Source organism: Patella vulgata, chromosome 9 (genome assembly GCF_932274485.2).
Source record: "Patella vulgata chromosome 9, xgPatVulg1.2, whole genome shotgun sequence".
Lineage (NCBI taxonomy): Eukaryota > Metazoa > Mollusca > Gastropoda > Patellidae > Patella > Patella vulgata.
In genome coordinates this window covers 3,990,966-4,011,352 of record NC_065887.2, presented here as the reverse complement: position 1 = coordinate 4,011,352, position 20,387 = coordinate 3,990,966, and the positions used below count along the sequence as shown (strand labels likewise).

The window sequence follows — 20,387 nt, the reverse complement described above, 5'->3', positions numbered from 1 at the left end:
GAATATGTTTTTAGTCCAAATATATCATCAAATCACACAGTTTGTACTCGGGAAGGCGTCTTTAAATAAGAAAAGAAAACCATGAATAGCTCTTCTTGTTTTTATTTTATACAGAAAATGGCCAAAGATCGAAATGAAAAACTATTGGTGAAAATTGGAAAGCTGGAAATTTTAGTTCGAGAATTAAAAGAAGAAGTGAACAAGCCTCCACCGTCTCCTCCACCTATAATTGTACCAGTACAAAAGTCACAGATGTTGTTGGCCGCACCCTCTCGTTCCAATCTTCAAACACCACCACCACCACAACCACAACTACCACCCCCACCACTACCACCACCGCCACTTCCAACCCCACCGCCACCTCCACCTCCACCCGTTACTGTAAAAGTTTGTAAGTATCTGGATTATCATTCACGAAAAACAGATGTTGTTGGTCCCACCCTCTCTTGTCAGGCTTCCAACACCCCCACCACCACTCTCTTTTGTCAATCTTGTCTATTTTAAGGAGGCAGTTATTTCATTGGATGAGAGTTAATATTCTAGTTTTAGCTATTGGCCAATGAAAGAGCTGAATTCCTTAAATATTTTAGTTTAGGATTTTGTGAATAAGACCCCTGTACATATACTATTCAAAAAAAGTAGGGGATATTTGATTTTTAAGTGTTATTAAAGTCACCTAATGAAACTGACGAAGAAACAAATGACAAAATGAAATGAAGTTCACATTCATCGATTTATTCCAAATGATCGTTAGACTAAGTAAGGCACAGACTGACCATTATAAGGGTAAAATGATACCCGGGGTCAAACAGCAAAGTTACCACAGCATCACAACCAAGTCAGTAACGGGTAAATCCTCCTCTGTTTGCCAAACAAGCATTGATCCGAAGTGCAATACTCCTAATGAGACGTCTAAGGTCATTTTGGTCCAGATTGTCCCATTCCTGTTGCAACGCAGCAGCAAGTTCTTGGACATTGGCAGGACGTTGTTGACGTTGACGTAACCTCTGTCCAAGCATGTCCCAGACATGCTCGATGGGGGAGAGGTCGGGACTCAGTGCTGGCCAAGGTAATGTGGTGATGTTCTGTTGTTGGAGGTAACCTGTAACGATCCTGGCCCTGTGACATCTTGCGTTGTCATCCTGGAAGATGAAACGGCGGCCATGACGTCGTGCGAACGGCACAACATGGACTGCCAAGATGTTGTCCCGGTAGTACTGGCCTGTAACACGCCCTGCAACAACATGTAAAGCAGTTCTTCCAGCAACAGTGATGCCTCCCCACACCATAACAGAACCACCCCCAAATCGATCATGTCTGATGACGTTAACGTGTTGGAAGCGCTCGTTTCGACGACGCCACACCCTCCTACGTCTGTCCAAAAAATCAACAGTGAACTTTAACTCATCTGAAAACATCACATTGCTCCAGCGTCGATTATCCCAGTGTTGACGATCCCTACACCAACGACGTCTTGCCTGAATGTGATGATCTCTCAAACAAGGGATCACGCGAGGACGTCGGGCGCGAAGGTGACCCCTATGCAGTCGATTCCGAATCGTCTGGCCACTCACTCTCACACCAGTGTCTGTTTGAAGACGAGCGCTGATCTGATTTGCTGTGATGACACGATTTCTCAAGGCCAAGGTACGGATAAATCGATCCTGGGCTTGAGTTGTCGCCCTTGGTCGACCTGAGCATGGTCTGTCCTGTACAGATTGTGTATCACGGTATCTGGACCATAGCCTGCTTATGACAGACTGAGAAACATTCATCGTCCGCGCCACAACCGCCTGTGTTGTGCCGATCTGTAGCATGCCAAGGGCACGTAACCTTTCATTTTGGGTAAGCCGACGCATATCAAAATTTGTTTTCTGGTCACTAAAACAATTAAACTGATGTTTCCACCCTGGAATTCAATGCCACAATGACTGTAACATTCAAAGTCAGAGTCGTGCAAATCTTGGGTTGGACCCCCATGATGATCCCAAGCATCACCTGCATTCCATGCGGTAGCTATTGGTGCGTTTGGGCGTCACATGTAACTGGAAATGTTTCTTCTGTTAGGTTCTATAGTGACTTTTTTCGTAGTCATTTGCATATTTTAGTATTATGCCCCCAAAATCAAATATCCCCTACTTTTTTTGAATAGTATATTAGATTGATATTGCTTAAAATACTGGAGGGTTTGGTGGCCGAATGGTTAACGGTTGCAGATTGGATCAAAAGAGGTGTCATTGAGTCAACTGCCGTGGTTTTGATTCCCCGATTGTACATGACATGGAGTAGGGTCGCCTGTCCAACCTCGTGGGTTTTCTCTGGGTCCTCCAGTTTCCTCCCACTGTTAAAGACTCCTACATGCAAACGAATTATTGAAATGAAAATGGAACCATATGTTAGTCACGAAATGACCTTGTTAGTGTCGAGTGGACGTTAAACCCCATCTCTCTCTCTCTCTCTCTCTCTCTCTCTCTCTCTCCACTTGTTTATCATTCTCTTTGATGTGAAATGATATCCTACTGTTTTGCACCTTCCTGAATGAAGACAAGTGGCACCACAAACTACTCTTCCAATTTCTACTTACGCCAAAATCAATGCAGGACTTTGTTTTGTCTTCCCATCTGACTGACAGGACACTGTTCCCTAACAGACCCTATTTATTTATTTATTTCAGTGACAGAAGAGGCCAAGGAACAAATATCAGCACTAGAAAAACAAGTACAAGACTATCAGGTACTCATATTTTAACCCTTTCAACAACACAACAGACTCTCACATTTTAACCTTTTCAACAACAGACTCTCACATTTTAACCCTTTCAAAACATCAGATACTCTCACATTTTAACCCTTTCAACATGGGTGATTTTCACATTTTACCCCTTTTAACAACATCACTTTACACTAACAGAATCATTATGTTGAGTGGAGTTAAACCCTATTTCTCTCTCTGTTTTTATAGATTATGTTTATAAATAATGTTGTTTTATATAAATAATGTTGTTTTATAGATAATGTTGTTTATTTATAGATAATGTTGTTTTATAGATAATGTTGTTATTTATAGATAATGTTGAAGGAATTACAGGATAGAATTATTATGTTAGAAAATCGGGTTGTACAAGAACAAAGTAAGTTATGTTGAGTGTTTATTCGTAATAAAACATTTTTAAATTTGTAAAACCATTAAACATGCATTATGCAAGAGCTAAATTTGCCTATTGCAGGTCTTTCTTTAGACCTGAAATGTTGTAAAACTATTAATTAGACATTTATTAACATAAAAAGACCATAATCAACTCTTGATGTCATCTTATATGTCCGATTTTCATTGGATTTGAATCCGATCTGCTGTTCAATGCATGTTGATAGTTAATGGATAATCAAGACTTTGTTAATTATCATGACAGCGGTAACAATGACAATTGAGTCTACCGTGATTTTAAAATAAAGTTTTCTTGGCTAAGAGTGAAGCAATTTGACTGAAATTTTCAGCATATTCCATTTACATTATCTAGTTTTTAACTATTATAGTGGGAACTGCCAGCTCTTTATCGAAACATCCATATGTGCCCTAAATGACGAAAATAAACCATTTCACAATTGAATATTCCATTTCATACGACTATTTGTGACAATAACTATATAACTATATAACTTCCAATTAATTTGGAAGGGTTGGGTAGCCGAATGGTTTGACATGTGTGGGAGCCATGGTTACGTGGGTAAGACGCTGACTCGCTAGCCTGGAGGTCGTAGGTTCACTCTCGATGTTGGCCTGGCAATCGAAACTACGCCATTTGGCTCAGTGACAGACCCTTCGGCCATCCAACCCCCAGTTAGGAACAGAGAATCTTCATACTGAACTATGTTTTATATTTAAGGTAAGATCAAACAATTAAAGATGGCTGTCGATCAAGCCAATAACCAATCATCACTACGGCCTGCTGTTTCTCCCGTTGCCCCGGCAACCACACCAGATATAAGGATGGGGATAAAACTAGACATTGATATACCAGTACCAAAAGAGGTATGGATAGTTTTTATAATAAAAAATAATCATGAAATGCAATGAAATGAAATGGGGTTTAAGAGTAGGCCATAGCGCTGCTGTCAGTGCATAATTTCACTAATAGGACACTGTATGCCGTATGCCTGTCATCATTAGCCTAGTCCAAGAGATTCTCAACCAGTGTGCCAAGGCACACCTGTGTGCCAAGAGATCTTCCTATGTGTGCTGTGAAATTTTGAAAGGCACACTAAGAAAATGCCTAAAACCACCTGATCCCGATTGCGTCACTGGTGTCTACTAGTTAGTTCAATGCTGTGTTTTTCTTTATTGTCCCCCGCCTTTCGAAGAAAGCAGGGGACTATTAAAATGGGTTCATCCGTCTGTCTGTCTGTCCGTCTGTCTGTCCGTCACACTTTTTGGGACACAATAACTCTCTTCCTAATTGAGCTAGAATGTTCAAACTTGGTGTATGTGTTTATTAGGTCAATGCCTTGTCAAACTTGGTGTAGGTTTTTATTATGTCGATGCCTTGATGGAATTCGAAGATGAGCATTTTCTGCTTAGGGTAAGCAGAGATAAGCAAGTTGATTGGTTGATGCTTTGGGACACGATAACTTTAGTTCTAATTAAGTGAGAGTGATGAAACTTGGTGTATAGTTTCATCACAGCAATACAACGACTAATTTCAATAATGAACATTTTCTCCTGAAGGTAAGCAGAGCAATAACCAATTGATTGGTCAAGACTTTGGAACATAATAACTCTGCTTTTAATTGTGGTAGAATGTTTAAACTTGATGTTGATGTTCGTTAGGTTGATTCTATCTGATAAAGAGTGATGAAACTTAGTGTATAGTTGATAATCAGTTTGATTGCTCGATACTTTTGAAAAAGATAAACGTGCAATTAATTGATATGTGTCATCTATCTATTTCGGGATTTCGGCGGGGGACATCAGCCTCGATGTTGGCTTGTTTAGTTCGAGTCATTCTATGTGTCTATGATCGACTAGTATTTGTGTACGGTTGTATGCCGTCTATGATTTTCCATGTTTTTATTTTGCAAAATTCAAATATTTTTCATATGTATTTAGCCAGGTGTGCCGCTATTTTTTTCATATTTTCCAAGGTGTGTCGTTGGCAAAAAAGGTTGAGAACCACTGGCCTAGTCAGAGCAAACTGATCAGCAGTGAATATTTGCTAGGCCGCTACAATCACTGGAAGGGATGATATTGGTGCAGGTTAATTAGCCCGTAATATTTCATTTTTCCTTCTGCAAATTAACTTCTAGAACATATTTTTGAAGAATTAGAAAAATAAATAGTGATGTTTGAAGATTATCTGGATAAAAAATATTTCATATTTAATGTAAATGGCTATATAAAATGTATGAAAGGCACCATTCTGCCGGGACCAGTTTACACTACGATGTTTTATGTAAACAAAGCATGCGCCATCGAGCTAAAGATCGACACAGTGTGATGTGACGTCACATGTAAAAGGCATACTTGGAGCAGAACAATAGAATGTTAAACCCGATCTCTCTCTCTCTCTCTCTCTCTCTCTCTCTCTCTCTCATTTTGTTTGTGTAGCAGGGTGAACAGAAACAGTTTGAACTAAGTGAAGCAAGTGCTAACTATTATAAAACATTATTGGCGGGTATGAAGAAAGATTTCGCTCAGGAGCTGGACACAATAAAAGCACACGTTAAAAAAGAAAACAATAGGTAAGAAGGTCGTTAGTATAAAATACCAGGCATGGCCTCGTTATTATGAAATACCAGGTTTCAACTCGTTATCATAAAATACCAGATATGACCTCGTTATTATGAAATACCAGGTGTGACCTCGTTAGTATGAAATACCAGGTATGATCTTGTTATTATGAAATACCAGGTGTGACCTTGTTAATATAAAATAACTGGTATGACCTCATTAGTATAAGATAACTGGTATCAGCTCGTTAGTATAAAATACCGGGTATGACCTTGTTATTATGAAATACCAGGTATGACCTCGTTAGTATAAAATACCAGATATGACCTTGTTATTATGAAATACCAGGTATGACCTTGTTAGTATAAAATAACTGGTATGACCTCGTTAGTATAAGATGATTGGTATGAGCTCGTTAGTATAAAATACCGAGTATGACCTTGTTAGTATAAAACACCAGATATGACCTCTCCATGGTAAATTACCAGATATGATCTTGTTATTATAAAATACAGGTATGACCTTGTTATGATAAAATACCTAGTATGATCTCTCCATCATGAAATACCAAGTATGACGGCTATGGTATAAAATACCAGGTATGACCTCTCCATCATGAAATACCAGGTATGACCTCTCCATGAAATACCAGGTATAACCTCTCTCTTAATTGTAATCATAAAGTTATATTTGCCGGTCTTAACTGATTGACTGTGAAATTGACCAGAAATTACCTGTCAGTCAATTTATATTTCATGAAATGAGAGTTTTAAATAATTTCATCTTGAAACACAATCAATATAGTTTCATTTATAGTTTGGGGGGTTGGATGACCAAATGGTTAGCATGTGCACGCTGTATCATAAGGTCTGTCATTGAGCAAACTAGCGTGGTTTCGATTCCACGGTTGTACATCACACGGAGTTGGGTCGCCTGTCCATCCTCGTGGGTTTTCTCTGGGTCCTCCGGTTTCCTCCCACTGCTAAAGACACCAACGTGCAAGCAAATTATTCAAATAACAATATATTAGTTCCCAAAATGACCTAGTTTGTGTGTTAAACCCTCTCTCTCTCTCTCTCTCTCTCTCTCTCTCTCTCTCAATCTTAATCTTAATTAACTCTTAGCTGACGCAAGTCAACTTTTGTCGACACCAATAACATTACCGTTAAGTACCCATGGCAAACTTTTATCAACAAAACCAGCCAGCCAAATGCAACATTCCTAGCGTAATGAGACTTAATTACTTCCCTTATAAACAGACAACTTTCCCTCGCTTATTTACTTCCTGTTTGACATTTTAAATATCGTACTGTTTATTCTTAAAAAATTATAATAAAACGATGATATTGTCTAGGCCTACACAAAAATCTTCTCCTAATCACGGATTACCATTATGACCTGGTTTTTATGACATTATTACGTCGAACCTCTGAGTCACTTAAGAGTAAAACACAATAATATAGTTTAATTTATAGTTTTTATGAGTAAATGCTCAGAAAACATAATTCACAAACTAAATTAAGCATTAGTTTACATGTATGTTACAACTAGAACAGGTGATCAAATTCTGTTAAAAAGTGAATTTTATGTAGCTATATTTATAGGTTTATATGATGAAGTAAGTAAGGTAAGATATAGGCTTTCAGTGTTTCTCTAGTATGTGTATATGATAGTAACTATGTGTATTAACATGTTTCTATAGTAACTATGTGTATTAACATGTTTCTATAGTAACTATGTGTATTAACATGTTTCTATAGTAACTATGTGTATTAACATGTTTCTATAGTAACTATGTGTATTAACATGTTTCTATAGTAACTATGTGTATTAGCATGTTTCTATAGTAACTATGTGTATTAACATGTTTCTATAGTAACTATGTGTATTAACATGTTTCTATAGTAACTATGTGTATTAACTTGTTTCTATGGTAACTCTACATTGTCAGCATTTGTCTGTTCATAACCTGTTCGGGAAGGACCCCAAAACACCTTCTAACTATATGGGGAGAATGCCCCCGATGCCACTTAACATTTGACCCACTAACCCACTAACCCACTAACTGGGCCAGTTTCATAGACAGTCTTTGATAATACGCCTCAGGTGGAACGTGTATCCAGGGACCTCACATATGGGAGGCTGAGCGGGGCATATGCCCGGGCACGACACTTCTTTGGGGGGCAGCAAATTATCTAAATGCATATCAGAAATATATTCAAGGGAGACCCATTTGAATATTTCTGGACTAGCCTCTTTGGAGGCTGAGATAACAAATTACCAGCCTTCGCTTCCCCTAAACCTGTGTAAACCAGTTCATATTTCAGCAAATGAAGAGGGTAGAATTATGATTTTTCTAAGATAATAATTATTATAGGGTTTTTCGAAGAAATGTATAGTTGAAGAGGAATTAAACATAAATTTGTTACATATAAGTTTATTTTAGTTAAAGTGTTAAAAGTATAAAAAATTGTATTATAAAATGTCTGTAATCATAAAAAATCAACTGAGGGCAGGCACTGATCAAAGCAGTACAACTATGCAAGTGTGGGGGGCATCTCTGAAACTTTTGCCCTGGGACGCCACATAGGCTTGTAGGTGCCCTGCGTGTATCTTCTGTATTCACTGTGATGTTTATTGTGTCATTGTTTCCTAGTCTCTTGTGTTTTCAATATTGAAAATTGTTAAGGAACAAGGTCAAGGTCACCTATTTTTATTGTATCTCTTTCCTTGTAAATTAATACAATCATTTTACAGTATATAGTCATAATTTGATATTATTTGTCATACTTTGATATTACTAATGTTATGGTATAAGTTTATATACATGTTAAGGATACATTAATTTATATATTATTTATATATGGCGTAAATGTCACTTTCTCAAACTTTTTCTTTTTGTCTGCATCCGGTACTTAAACAATCTTTCTTAGAGATATTGTTTAACTGTACATCATGAGGTTGAATCACAATATTAAGATATTTGGATTGTCCCTGGATGCAAGTCTAGTGAAGTTGAGTACCTTGAGATGTCAAATATACATTAACAATTTTCTGTCTTTATGTGTTTTTTTTTTATTATTAGAACTGAGGCTTCTGTACGTCGAGTAGAAAACGTACATAAAGATCAGATACAGATGATACAGAAAGATGGACTACGATTACTCAGAGCTTTGATGCATTTCCGTGATCAATTGGTGATTGCGTTAACGAAGGAAGGATATATAGAACCAGCTCATCAATTACAAGAATTACCTAAATTAATACACGATGATGTACGTAAAAAACTTTCAGGATTTAATGATTCAGGCCTTATTGCTAGGTTTGTTTAGGCCTACTCTCAGGGTTGGATTTAGGTACCGGCCCAACACAGACAATTCATTCCATAGTGCACCAGTGAATTTTTAAAATTTGATCACAGTAGGTGAGATTGAGAGCTGGGTTTTAGATACAAGCTGAAATCAATGATTTGGTTGTGCAAATCTGTCGAAAAACATATGAACTTGGGTTTAAGGCAGTGATGCTATTTCGCCCGTATATTTCGGTCATGTCCTGCGCTTTTTCCCAAACGACCAACCATGAATATGCCCAATGGGACATCAAGATGTGGTAAATGATATTCCATTTTCCAAATTTATTTGACTGTACTGGGTATATAACTATTACCCATTTCGATTATCGTTGATAATGGCCTTGAGTGATTAGGTAATTAAGTGATCAACATATTCATCGTGTTATACCGCCCATACACCTACCTTGATTAACTACTTAATCTGCCTTGATAACTGACTTAATCCTTTGTCGAACAATTCATCAATCTAATCTTAAACAGAAGTCATTGCTTCTCCTTTATCGGACTATGTATCAATCCATTAAGAGTGATTATAAACTTAATCTACGTGATAAACATGTGATTTCTCCGCTACTCTTCATCAGATGCTAAATTTTATTAGCGTGTGACAAGGAGTAGAGTCGTCTATCCAACCTCATTGCTGTTCTCCGGTTTCCGCCCACTGCTAAAGACGCGCAAGCGAATTATTGAAATATAATTGAACCATATGTTAGTCTCGAAATGACCAAGTTTGTGTCGAGTGGACGTTAAGCCCTGGTTGGAACTGTTTTTTTTATCCCCTAAACAAGCTCTGAAGGTGCCACCTCAGACAAGTTGGTACTTGGCTTTATTAAAATCTCAGTGATGTGAACCTAAGACATGGCTTCTTGTAACTTGCTGCTAGCAGAAATAGAGAGAGAGAGAGAGAGAGAGAGAGAGAGAGAGACATAGAAAGAGAGAGAAATGGGGTTTAACGTCCACTCGACACAAACTATGTCATTTCAGGACTAACATATGGTTCAGTTTTATTTCAATAATTCACTTGTGCGTAGGGGTCTTTAACAGTAGGAGGAAAATGCAGGACCGGGAGAAAACCCACGAGGTTTGACAGGTGACCCTACTCCTGGTCACGTACAACCGGGGGAATCGATAAACCATGATAATGACATATATATTTATATTTTTTGAATTAGTTCCGAGTTGAAGTAAGAAACATATTAATTAATATGACTGGTAATGTTGTGGAATGTAAGTAGCTGTTTAACATCTTATCTTTACTATGTCAACTTTTTATCAAAAAAATGAAGCAAGGTTTAACGTCCTACTGTTCTGCTCTGACTGGGCTAATGAAGATGGGCATATGCCATACAGTGCGCTATGGCCTACTTTTATATCGCATTCAAATGTATACACGGAACCTCAGGTTTTTATCGCATCTGAACAACTAGACAGCTGTCCTTGTCAGGCCCTCTGTCCTGCATCACTGACAAGGGGGAACCACGCTGGAAAATCCTGATGAACTTTCTCACAAAAAATAGAAATTTCGTCTAGTTTCTTACAGATGCATTTTGTAAGAGCGAAGATCGTCCTCTTGAAGATCTTTCTATTGGTCAGAGCGAAGATCGGCCTCATGAAGATCTTTCTATTGGTCAGAGCGAAGATCGGCCTCATGAAGATCTTTCTATTGGTCTCAAATGTTATATAAATCATTAATTTTGAACTACAAAAACGAAACGAAATGCGATCTGTACTTTAATCAGATTGTAATATATATAATAAAAAATAAAATCACACAAAGATTAATTTATTAATAACTATTGACCAAGTTGGTCCCTCATTCCTTTTCCGTGAACAAAAGATTGTATATATTAAATGAATCAATCTGATTAAAAGAAAGATTTTGACTCTCCGCTTGTTCGTGACAAGGAGTAGGGTCGTTTGTGTTTTCTCCGGGTCCTCCAGTTTCCTCCCACTGCTAAAAGACCCCTACATGCAAGAGAATTGTTGAAATGAAACTGAACTGTATGTTAGCCCTGAAATGACCTAATTTGTGTCGAGTGGACGTTAAACCCTATTACTCTCTCTCTCTCTCTATTTTGAATATCTCCTTGTAGTCAACAAACCTTTGACTTGAAGAGCTTATAAATAACTTGTCTGAATTTCTATTATTTAGGAACACCAATTAAAAGTTTTGCCTTCAAATTCTTCAGGAAAAATACTAATTAAAAAACAAAAAGTACTTAGTTCCACATATTTAAATTTTGAAATTTTAACAAAACTTTGCTCACAAAGAATTGAATGGATTTTTCATTGATAAATACCTTGATGAACTAAAATTAAATTGGTGTGTCCTTAAACTATTTGTGTTTTGTTTTGTTTTTAGATTTACACAATATAGAAACAATAATGGCCCATACATTAAAGTCAATACGAGTGTTAAATAAACCTGGTGCTGCTCAGTCTAAAGATGATGCTAAGATCAAACAGATGAAGGTAAGTATGGATAACCCCGACCACAGTCCAGTGGTGTAACGAGAGCTGAAGAGTCCAGGGGAAGAACAATCTAAGTCACATTTTTGTCTTTTCACATAAAAGGCAAAACAATGAAATGAAATGAAATGGGGTTTAACGTCCTACTGTTTTGCTAGGCAAAACAAACATTTAGGCGAAAATGCTTGACGTGATCAGAACAATGAGTGGGTTTAATTACAACTTCAAAATGATGTTTAATACGAATCATAATTACCAGTACATCAACTGACTTACACTTTTCAGCCAAATTAAGGTCAAATAAAGGGTACGATTGACGTATTTGTCTGGGAGGCCATTTCAGAAGGGCCTTGGTTCGATGTGACTCCGACCGTTTTTACCTGAAATTGATTGTTCCACAGAAAGCTTGTACAATCTGCTGCCAGATGGTGCCATTAACTGGGGTTCGTTGAAAAAGTGCTCTTCAGTTGGTGTTGTCTAGGGAGGTCCTTGTATTTGTCAACCACTCCCCAATCCACAAGCTGGAGTTGGGTGATCTAGAAGTTAATGTGTGCGTATGAAATCACAAGGTCTGTCGTTGAGTCAGTGGTGTGGTTTCGATTCCCTGCTTGATTGTGACAAGGGGTAGGGTCACTTTTCTCAGGTTCCTTCAAGCAAGCGAATTATTGAAATAAAATTAAACCATATGTTGGTCCCAAAATGACCTAGTTTGTGTCGAGTGGGCGTTAGATAGAGATAGAGTTGACTAACATATGGTCAATAATTTGCTTGCACATAGGGGTCTTGGGAGGACACTGAGGAAACCCATGAGGTTTGACAGGTGGTCCTACTCCTTGTCATGTACAAGCTTAGGATAGAAACCACACCATCACAGACCTTATGATCTAAAGAGCATGTATTATACCACCCAACCCTCCATGTTCTCTAATCTAATCTAGTCTACAATGCATTGTTTTACCCAATTGAATGTTCACAGAATTTAAATGAATAGGATATGATGGGGTCCGACAATCACCCAAGTTTAATAATAATAATAATAATATATATTGTTTATAGACCGTTACACACAAATTGTCTCACCCGTCTTTACATGGGCATACATTACATTTAATATAGCACCCATTACTGCAATGGAGTCACAGTGGCTAGGTGGTTAAGACGCTGGCTAGCTAGCCTGGAGGTCGGGTGTTTGGCCGAGAAAGTTCATCGGGATTTTCCGACGTGGTCTCCCCTTGTCAGTGGTGCAGAACGGAGGGCCTAACAAGGACAGCTGTCTAGTCCTTCGGATGAGACGAAAAACCAAGGTCCCGTGTATACATTGAAATGCATGTAAAAGATCCCTTGGCAGTTGGAATTCAATATAAGAGTAGGCGATAGTGCCGCTGCCCGGGCAAAATTTCCCTCATAGCACACTGATTGGCGTATGCCCGTCTTTATTAGCCCAGTATAGGAGCAGAACAGTAGGACGTTAAACCCCATTTAATTTCATTTCATTACTGCAATATATACATTCAATGGCACTGTACAATTTATAAAATATATAATTTATAATATACATACATATAAATATAGTATACTAATGGATAATTAATTAATTCGTGAAGGTCCTTTAGTGATTTTTTAAAACTATCTTGAGATTTAGAGTTTTTTATACCGTCGGGTAGTTTATGTTTTTCATTTTGCAGGTAGCACAAATGATATCGGTTAGGATTGGGTTTAAGTAAATCTATCAAGTACTTGGGAGCGAGATTGTTTAATCACTTGTATACCAGAAGCAGTAGTTTATATTCTGCACGAGCATGTATAGGCAAAATGTGAAGTTCCTTCAGAACATCTGTTGAATTTGCATATGCTTAGAGTAGCACAATAAATGTCTAATAGCAAAATATGTACTTTAAAATGTACTACAAACCAACATCTTGGTGATTTGGACTATCATCTTATGATCTGTCAAGACCAGATCTCAGAAGATAGTGACAGGGGGGGGGGGGGGTAGTTCCTAATGGTCTTGAATGATCCATGATTCTTAATTCTTTTGCATGGCTTTACTCATCATCTTTCCTGAATTGGTCCTTATTATTCATGTGGTACCACAAAATACTGTAGGTCAAGATTTCAAGACTGTAAAACAATTCAACACGTCTCTGTCCTGATGCACTTTTAGTCATGTGATTTGATATCTTCAGAATCGTGTGACCGAGATCAAGAATGCAAAAGAAAAATCAACAGATGTGGCCCAACGTCTAACATCAAATAAACAAAAAATAGTGGAAAAGGAAGATGAATTTAAAGCCGATCACAATGTAAGAATTTATTTGTTTTTATATACTACATTATAAGTATGGGATATTAGAGAACCAAGTACTGATTCTCGGGGCACCCCATGAGTAGGACATATTAGTGGACCAAGTACTGATCCTTGAGGTACTCCATGTTTTCAGAGTTTTATATATTAGTGGAACAAGTACTGATCCTTGAGGCACTCCATGAGTAAGCAAAATTAATGGGCCAAGTGCTGACCCTTGAGACACTCCATGCTGTGTATGTCTGACATAGTATTATGTAGTAGTGAGCCAAGTGCTGACCCTTGAGGCACTTAGTGGGCCAATTATTAATCATTGATATGATAGTGGACCAATTACTGATCCTTGAAGCACTCCATGTACATAGATTGTATATTTTATAAAGCTAAAAATATAAGAATGATATTCAGTTGGTGCATGTTTTTTCTCTCCGTTTATAGGATGCTAAATATTTATCATTACTGAATCGATATAAACTGGTATGGAATATGTACAAAAATTTGATGAAAGAAATGGATATTCTGTAAGTTTTACTTTATTTTCATATTACAGGTGTTTTTATCAATTTATCAGTATGGCAACAGTTAGATACATTTAATAATAGGAACAATACTTGGGGCAAGATGGGAACGGTGGTGGCTCAGTAAGGGGCTGGCTCACTAACCAGGGGGTCAGGTGTTCCATTCTGGTGTTGGCCGAGAAAGTGTCCCAGGATTTTCCAGGGTGATTTTGGGTTTTCCCTTGTCAGTGGTGCAAGACAGATAGCCGGGCAAGAACAGAGTCTAGTCGTTGGATTTGACAAAAAACAAGGTCGGATGTACATATTGTAATCGGACAAAGTGTCATAGCAGAATAGAAATGAATGAAATGAGGTTTAACGTCCTACTTTTCTGTCCCGACTGGGCTAATGAAGATGGGCATACGCCATACAGTGTATGAGGAATATTTTACCCGTCCTACTCTTATGTTGAATTCCAACTTCAAAGATGTACACAGGACCTCGGTTTTTCATCTCATCCGAATGACTATGTTGTCCATGCCAGGCCCTCCGTCTTGCAACACTGACAAGGGGCAGCCCTACCGGAAAAATCCTGATGAACTTTCTCGACCAACGCAGGGACTGAACAGAGGACTTTCAGATTATGAGCCAAGGTCTTACTTACTGAGCCACCCTGGCTTCCCCACACCCCACCCCTCCACACCCCTTATAGCACACTGCATTAATCTGGTTGAAGCAGAAAGGTAGGACATGAAACCCCATTTTATTTGTAAAATGGGATTCTGAATCACTCTACCAGAACCTGTAACGCATCAGAGAAGTCAAGGCTCCATCAGCCTGCAACCAATCTTGAAATGACAAAGAGATTATTTTGGTATTCGGCACCGTTCCCTTGGAATTCGCTACCCAAAGCATTAGACGATCAAGCTCAATAATAATTTTAAAAAAAGAATTAAAAACAATCATTATTCAATGAAGCTTTCCCTTACCAGAACTGAAACCTTTAGTGAAAGCGCAATAGAAACTTTAACAGAGTGTTTTTGCGCTATATAAATTCAGTGTTTATTATTATTATTATTATTATTATTACACTAGCAGTTAAAAATTTAGGATTAAATTTTGGAGGAGAAATGTCATCTTAAGTTTGACGTTTAAATATTAGAGTATTTTTATGTATTTTAGTGGGATTGATGTGTGGAATATTTTGTTGTATATATATATATGAAGTGTAGAGTTATTTTGATGTATTTTAGTGAGATTGATTTTGAAGATTCGTTAGATGGGAATGCAGAGATAGTTAGTTCATTGTGTGTCTCAACTATCAAACTAAAACAGGTAAATAATCAACAAAATCTATCATTTAAGTCCTGATGTGTCAATTTAGGAATCCCTTGTAAAAGATCCAAATGAATTTTAACGTCCTACTGTTCTGCTTCGACTCGGCTCTAATGAAGATGGGCATACGCCATACAGTAGGTTAAGCCCTACTATTATATCAAAATTCCAACTGCCAAGGGATCATTTATGTGGACGCCAATGTGTACACGGGACCTCGGTTTTACTGCAGCACTGACAAGGGGAAACCACGCCAGAAAATCTTAATGAACTTTCTCAGCCAACACCTGGATCAAACCCATGACTCACTTAGCCACCGTGGCTCCCAGATCTCAAATATTAGTCTAAATATGGTTCAATTCCATTCAGTATTTACAGAGATGTGAAAAATTAAAATTTCATTGATCTGTGCTGCTTGCTATGTAACAAGACACCGCTATCTTTCATTGATAGGGTTTATATCTGATTGAATCCAAGTCGGGACATTATCTAGAGTTGGTATTTTGATTTTGTTTTCTTAATTAAATGTGAAATAATCAATCTGAGTACATATTTAGTGTGTATTAAGCCCTGAGAAATGTTGCATCAAATCTTTAAATATCGTGATTAATTTATTTTGATGTCAATGGAATCTTCACGATGTTGACATTGAATCAATGAATGATGACAACATTATCAACACCATTTTTTATACCGACGTCATTTTTTTTCAGGCCATTGAAAAACACATAATAAAAACGAAAAGCTCTAAGGTAATTCTTTGCTATAATGGTTTTTGTTATTACTACACTGAGGATGTAGGTATTGTTAGCGGAGGGGGTGTTAGATGGATGGAGGGAGAGAGGGGAGGTGAGAGGGAGTGAACTGGGTTTAATGTCAACCTGGAAGAGTTGGGTGTGTAGGAGGGGTGGACAATAGAGCTGCAGATGTGTTGGAGGGGTGGAGAAGGAAGCTGTTGTGCGGGAGGGGTGGGGAAGGAAGCTGTTGTGTGGGACGATGAATAGAGAATACAGCTGGTTGTGTGGGAGGAGTGGGGAAGGGAGTTGGGTATGGGGAAGAGAGTATGTTGTGTGGAAGGAGTGGCGAAGGGAGTGTGACATCAATATATAGCCTGTATTTCAGAACTTGTTTAATACTAAAGGGCAGGAGGTAATATTTTTTAGCGACACTCCTACATCAGTACAACAGTTAAACCACGGTTTCATTGTGTTTAAATTGTTTTAGGTTAGAAATAAGGAAAAGAAGAGGAAAGATAACTCTAATAAGGTAAAAAAAATAAAATAAATGAAATGAAATAGGGTTTAATGTCCATCTGTTCTGCTCCAACTAGGCTAATGGAGAAGCTCATATGCTATACAGAGTGCTATGAGGGAAATTTGTTTGCCTACACTCTTATCGAAATCCAACTGACAATGGATCTTTTACGTGATCGCCAATGTGTACACAAGACCTCGTTTGTTTTTTTTTTGTCCCATCCAAACGACTAGACAGCTGCCTTGTCAAACCCTCCGTCCTGCACCACTGACACGGGGAAACAACACCAGAAAATCCTGAGGAACTTTCTCTACAAACACCAGTAGCGGACACAAGACCTCCAGACTAGCTAGCCAGCGCCTTACTTACTGGGCCATCGTAGCTCCCTTATAAATCAAATATTTATAAATATCCCTTTTTAATTGAGCCTATTGTGAATTTTTTAAACAAAACTAATAAGAAATGAAATGAAATGGGGTTTAACGTCCTACTGTTTTACTCCAAACTGGGCTAATGAAGACAGGGAAACTAATAGGCTATTTCCAATTGCATGTTGGGGGGTTGGATGACCGAATGGTTAGCATGTGTGCGCTGTATCATAAGATCTGTCATTGAGTCAACTGGCGTGGTTTCGATTCCCCGGTTGTACGAGGCAAGGAGTATGGTCGCCTTTCCAACCTCGTGGGTTTTCTCTGGGTCCTCCGGTTTCCTTCCACTGCTAAAGACACCTACGCGCAAGCAAATTATTGAAATAAAATTGAACATGTGTTAGTCCCGAAATGACCTGGTTTGTGTTGAGTGGACATTAAACTCTCTCTCTCTCTCTCTCTCTCTCTCTCTCTCTCTTCTCTCTCTCTCTCTCTCTCTCTCTCCAATTGCATGTTTGTGTAAACAGTCATCCAAATCAAAATAACTATTTTCTGGTAGAAATATTGAATTTTTTGTTTTATTATTCAGGTCAAAGGTCAGCGTGAATTAAATGATGATAATATACAGAATATAGTAAGTAATACCATGACATTTATTAGCCCAGTCAGTGCAGAAAAATTGGACCTTCAACACCATTTTGGGGGGTTGGGTGGTCTGGTGGTTTAACGCGTACACATAATATCACAATGTCTGTATATTGAGTCAACTGGCGTGGTTTTGATTTGCCGGTTGTACATGACAATGAGTAGGGTTGCCTGTCCCAAAATGACCTAGTTTGTGTCCAGTGGATGTTAAACCCCATTTCATTCATACATTATATTTTCAATATATTCATTTCTCATTATCTATTTTTAAACTATTATAGCACTAACAGCGAGCTCTTTATTTAAATCTTACATAATGTTTATTTAAAAAGTGTTGTGAGGTGTTTTCTATTTTGAAATATAAATGGTTAGATAAAATACAAACTGATTAAAACACAGATCCTATTTCGTTTCGTTTTTATAGTTCAAAATTTCGCTTTACTTGTCTTTACTACACTTGGATCTGGAAGAGTTGTTATATAACCCACGTTTCTATGGATGTGTGGGATTGGCCAATGAAACGATCTGTTATGGCGAGTTTTTGGCATGAGTTGCATGGAACTGTGGGTATGACCTCTGACGCAACCCTCCCATTACAACTGGTCAGATCTTCATGTAGTAGAGGCCACCGAAAGTATAAAAAAACGAAACGAAATATAGATCTGTATTTGAATTAGATTGGATATAAAATACAAATAATAAAAATTATACTTCTTTTTGTTTTTAGAGAAAAGGTCGAAGCATAGAAAGTGTTGAAAATATAACAGCAAAGAATCGGGTAAGGTCATATTTCTGTTTTATTCCCTCGATGTAGTCTGTTGATATTATATATGCCATCCCCGCTTTGGCTGAGATTGTTTCTCAGGATTTACCAGCATGGTTCCCGTTGTCAGTGGTGTGGGACCGAGGGACTGGCAAGGAACAGTATCTAGTCGATACAGTGTCTGTGCATGTAAAAGAAGCCTTGACAGTTGAAATTTGGTGAAGAGTAGGCAAACGCTCTACTGCCGAAGTATATTTTCCCTCATTGCACACTGCATAACATATTGCTGTTTTTATTAGATCGATTGGTTCAGAACAGTAGGACGTTAAACTGCATTTCTTATCATCTTTTTCTATGAATTTGGGGATATTGTATCACAATTACTGCCAAGAAGTATTGGGGTCATGAGAGGATGAAATCTAAGGATATACAACATCCTGTGACTTTCTGTTCCAGAGTTATTCCCCCCATTTGCCAAGAACCTTGTGAATGCGATAGAGGATAATATAGTTTTTAACAAATTTTTGTCAAATTTAGTGAGAAGTGTTGAGGTCATTAGTGGATGAACCCTATTGATATTAGATGTTCTGCGACTTTCCATTCCGGAATCAACAAACTTGCCAACATCCAATTTTTTATTTTCGGATAATCTGCAGTTGAGACAAAGCTGCTGTTTTAAACAATGCTTTTTCATTGATAATTAATGAGAATTGTTTTATTTTTTTTTAGAGAAAAGCTCAGAAAATTGGGAGCTATGAAAATGTTGAAAATATGGTAAGTATAGATATACATAATTTTATGAAGTCAACAGTTGATGTTTTATCTACAGAATAAATAATAATTAACTAACTAATTGGTGGATTAATTATGCCATGATGTTGGTGATGTATTAAACCTGACATTCATTTTAATCTTGTTTTATTCAGAGAAAAGGTGGGAATAAAACTCAACAGGACATCACTGATGATGGTAATAAATCTCAACAGGACATCACTGATAATGATAATATTTACAATAAGGTAAGTTTACTACGAAATAACTTACAATTAATTTTATTATGGTCACTTGTGGAATGCTAAGGAGTTGAATTTGGCCGAAACAGCTTTTCTGCTTACTTTTGTTTGAATTACAACTGCAAAGGTTTCATTGATTTAAATGGTTTGTGTTGTAGAGGAAGTCAGGTGAACCGAACAGAATAAACGATGCAGGTGTTACAGATTCTAATTTACCAGGTGGCCAGAAAAAACAAACAAAACCTAAGGTAAATGAAATGGAATAATTCCTATACTGTGATGAATAAACTTGTTACTAAAGTTGTAGTAGTGGGTGGAAAAATCTCTGGTACAGGTCAACGAGGATCTCAGTGGTACCGTGGGGGCTGAAAAGGAAAATAATTCCAAGATAAAATCCTCTTGACATGACTGAAAAAATACAGGTCAGCTAGGATGTTAGTGGTATTGTAGGGGGTGAAAAAGAAAATAATTCCAAAATAAAATCCCCTTGACAAGACTGTTGTAGAACACTGAAAGATTATGTTCCAAGACGCGTTTCGGGCAGCAACCCTTTATTAGCTGGAGATTAGCATGACAGAGCTATTTAAGCAACAATTCATTGATTTTGTGACAGGAAATCGCACTGAAAAATCCACATTCTCAGCCTTAGTGCCGCTGTCCGA

General features: G+C 37.7%; 1 protein-coding gene across 3 annotated transcripts in view; it reads left to right on the top strand.

Moving 5' to 3' along the window:
• LOC126831555 (uncharacterized protein PF3D7_1120000) overlaps positions 1 to 20,387 on the top strand; it is a 39,775-nt gene that overhangs the window by 12,751 nt on the left and 6,637 nt on the right. For 2 of the 3 annotated variants that reach the window (XM_056103481.1, XM_050562111.2), the window contains exons 1-13: positions 8,722 to 8,999; positions 10,249 to 10,303; positions 11,439 to 11,548; positions 13,732 to 13,848; positions 14,289 to 14,371; positions 15,601 to 15,682; positions 16,396 to 16,434; positions 16,907 to 16,948; positions 17,894 to 17,938; positions 18,677 to 18,727; positions 19,442 to 19,486; positions 19,639 to 19,731; positions 19,884 to 19,973. In XM_056103481.1, the coding sequence (XP_055959456.1) occupies positions 8,787 to 8,999; positions 10,249 to 10,303; positions 11,439 to 11,548; positions 13,732 to 13,848; positions 14,289 to 14,371; positions 15,601 to 15,682; positions 16,396 to 16,434; positions 16,907 to 16,948; positions 17,894 to 17,938; positions 18,677 to 18,727; positions 19,442 to 19,486; positions 19,639 to 19,731; positions 19,884 to 19,973 (1,065 nt within the window). In that variant the 5' untranslated portion in view covers positions 8,722 to 8,786. Of the gene's footprint in view, positions 1 to 114; positions 392 to 2,674; positions 2,734 to 3,066; positions 3,131 to 3,883; positions 4,030 to 5,601; positions 9,000 to 10,248; positions 10,304 to 11,438; positions 11,549 to 13,731; positions 13,849 to 14,288; positions 14,372 to 15,600; positions 15,683 to 16,395; positions 16,435 to 16,906; positions 16,949 to 17,893; positions 17,939 to 18,676; positions 18,728 to 19,441; positions 19,487 to 19,638; positions 19,732 to 19,883; positions 19,974 to 20,387 lie in introns of those variants that run through there. The other variant, XM_056103480.1, reaches the window with a different exon arrangement.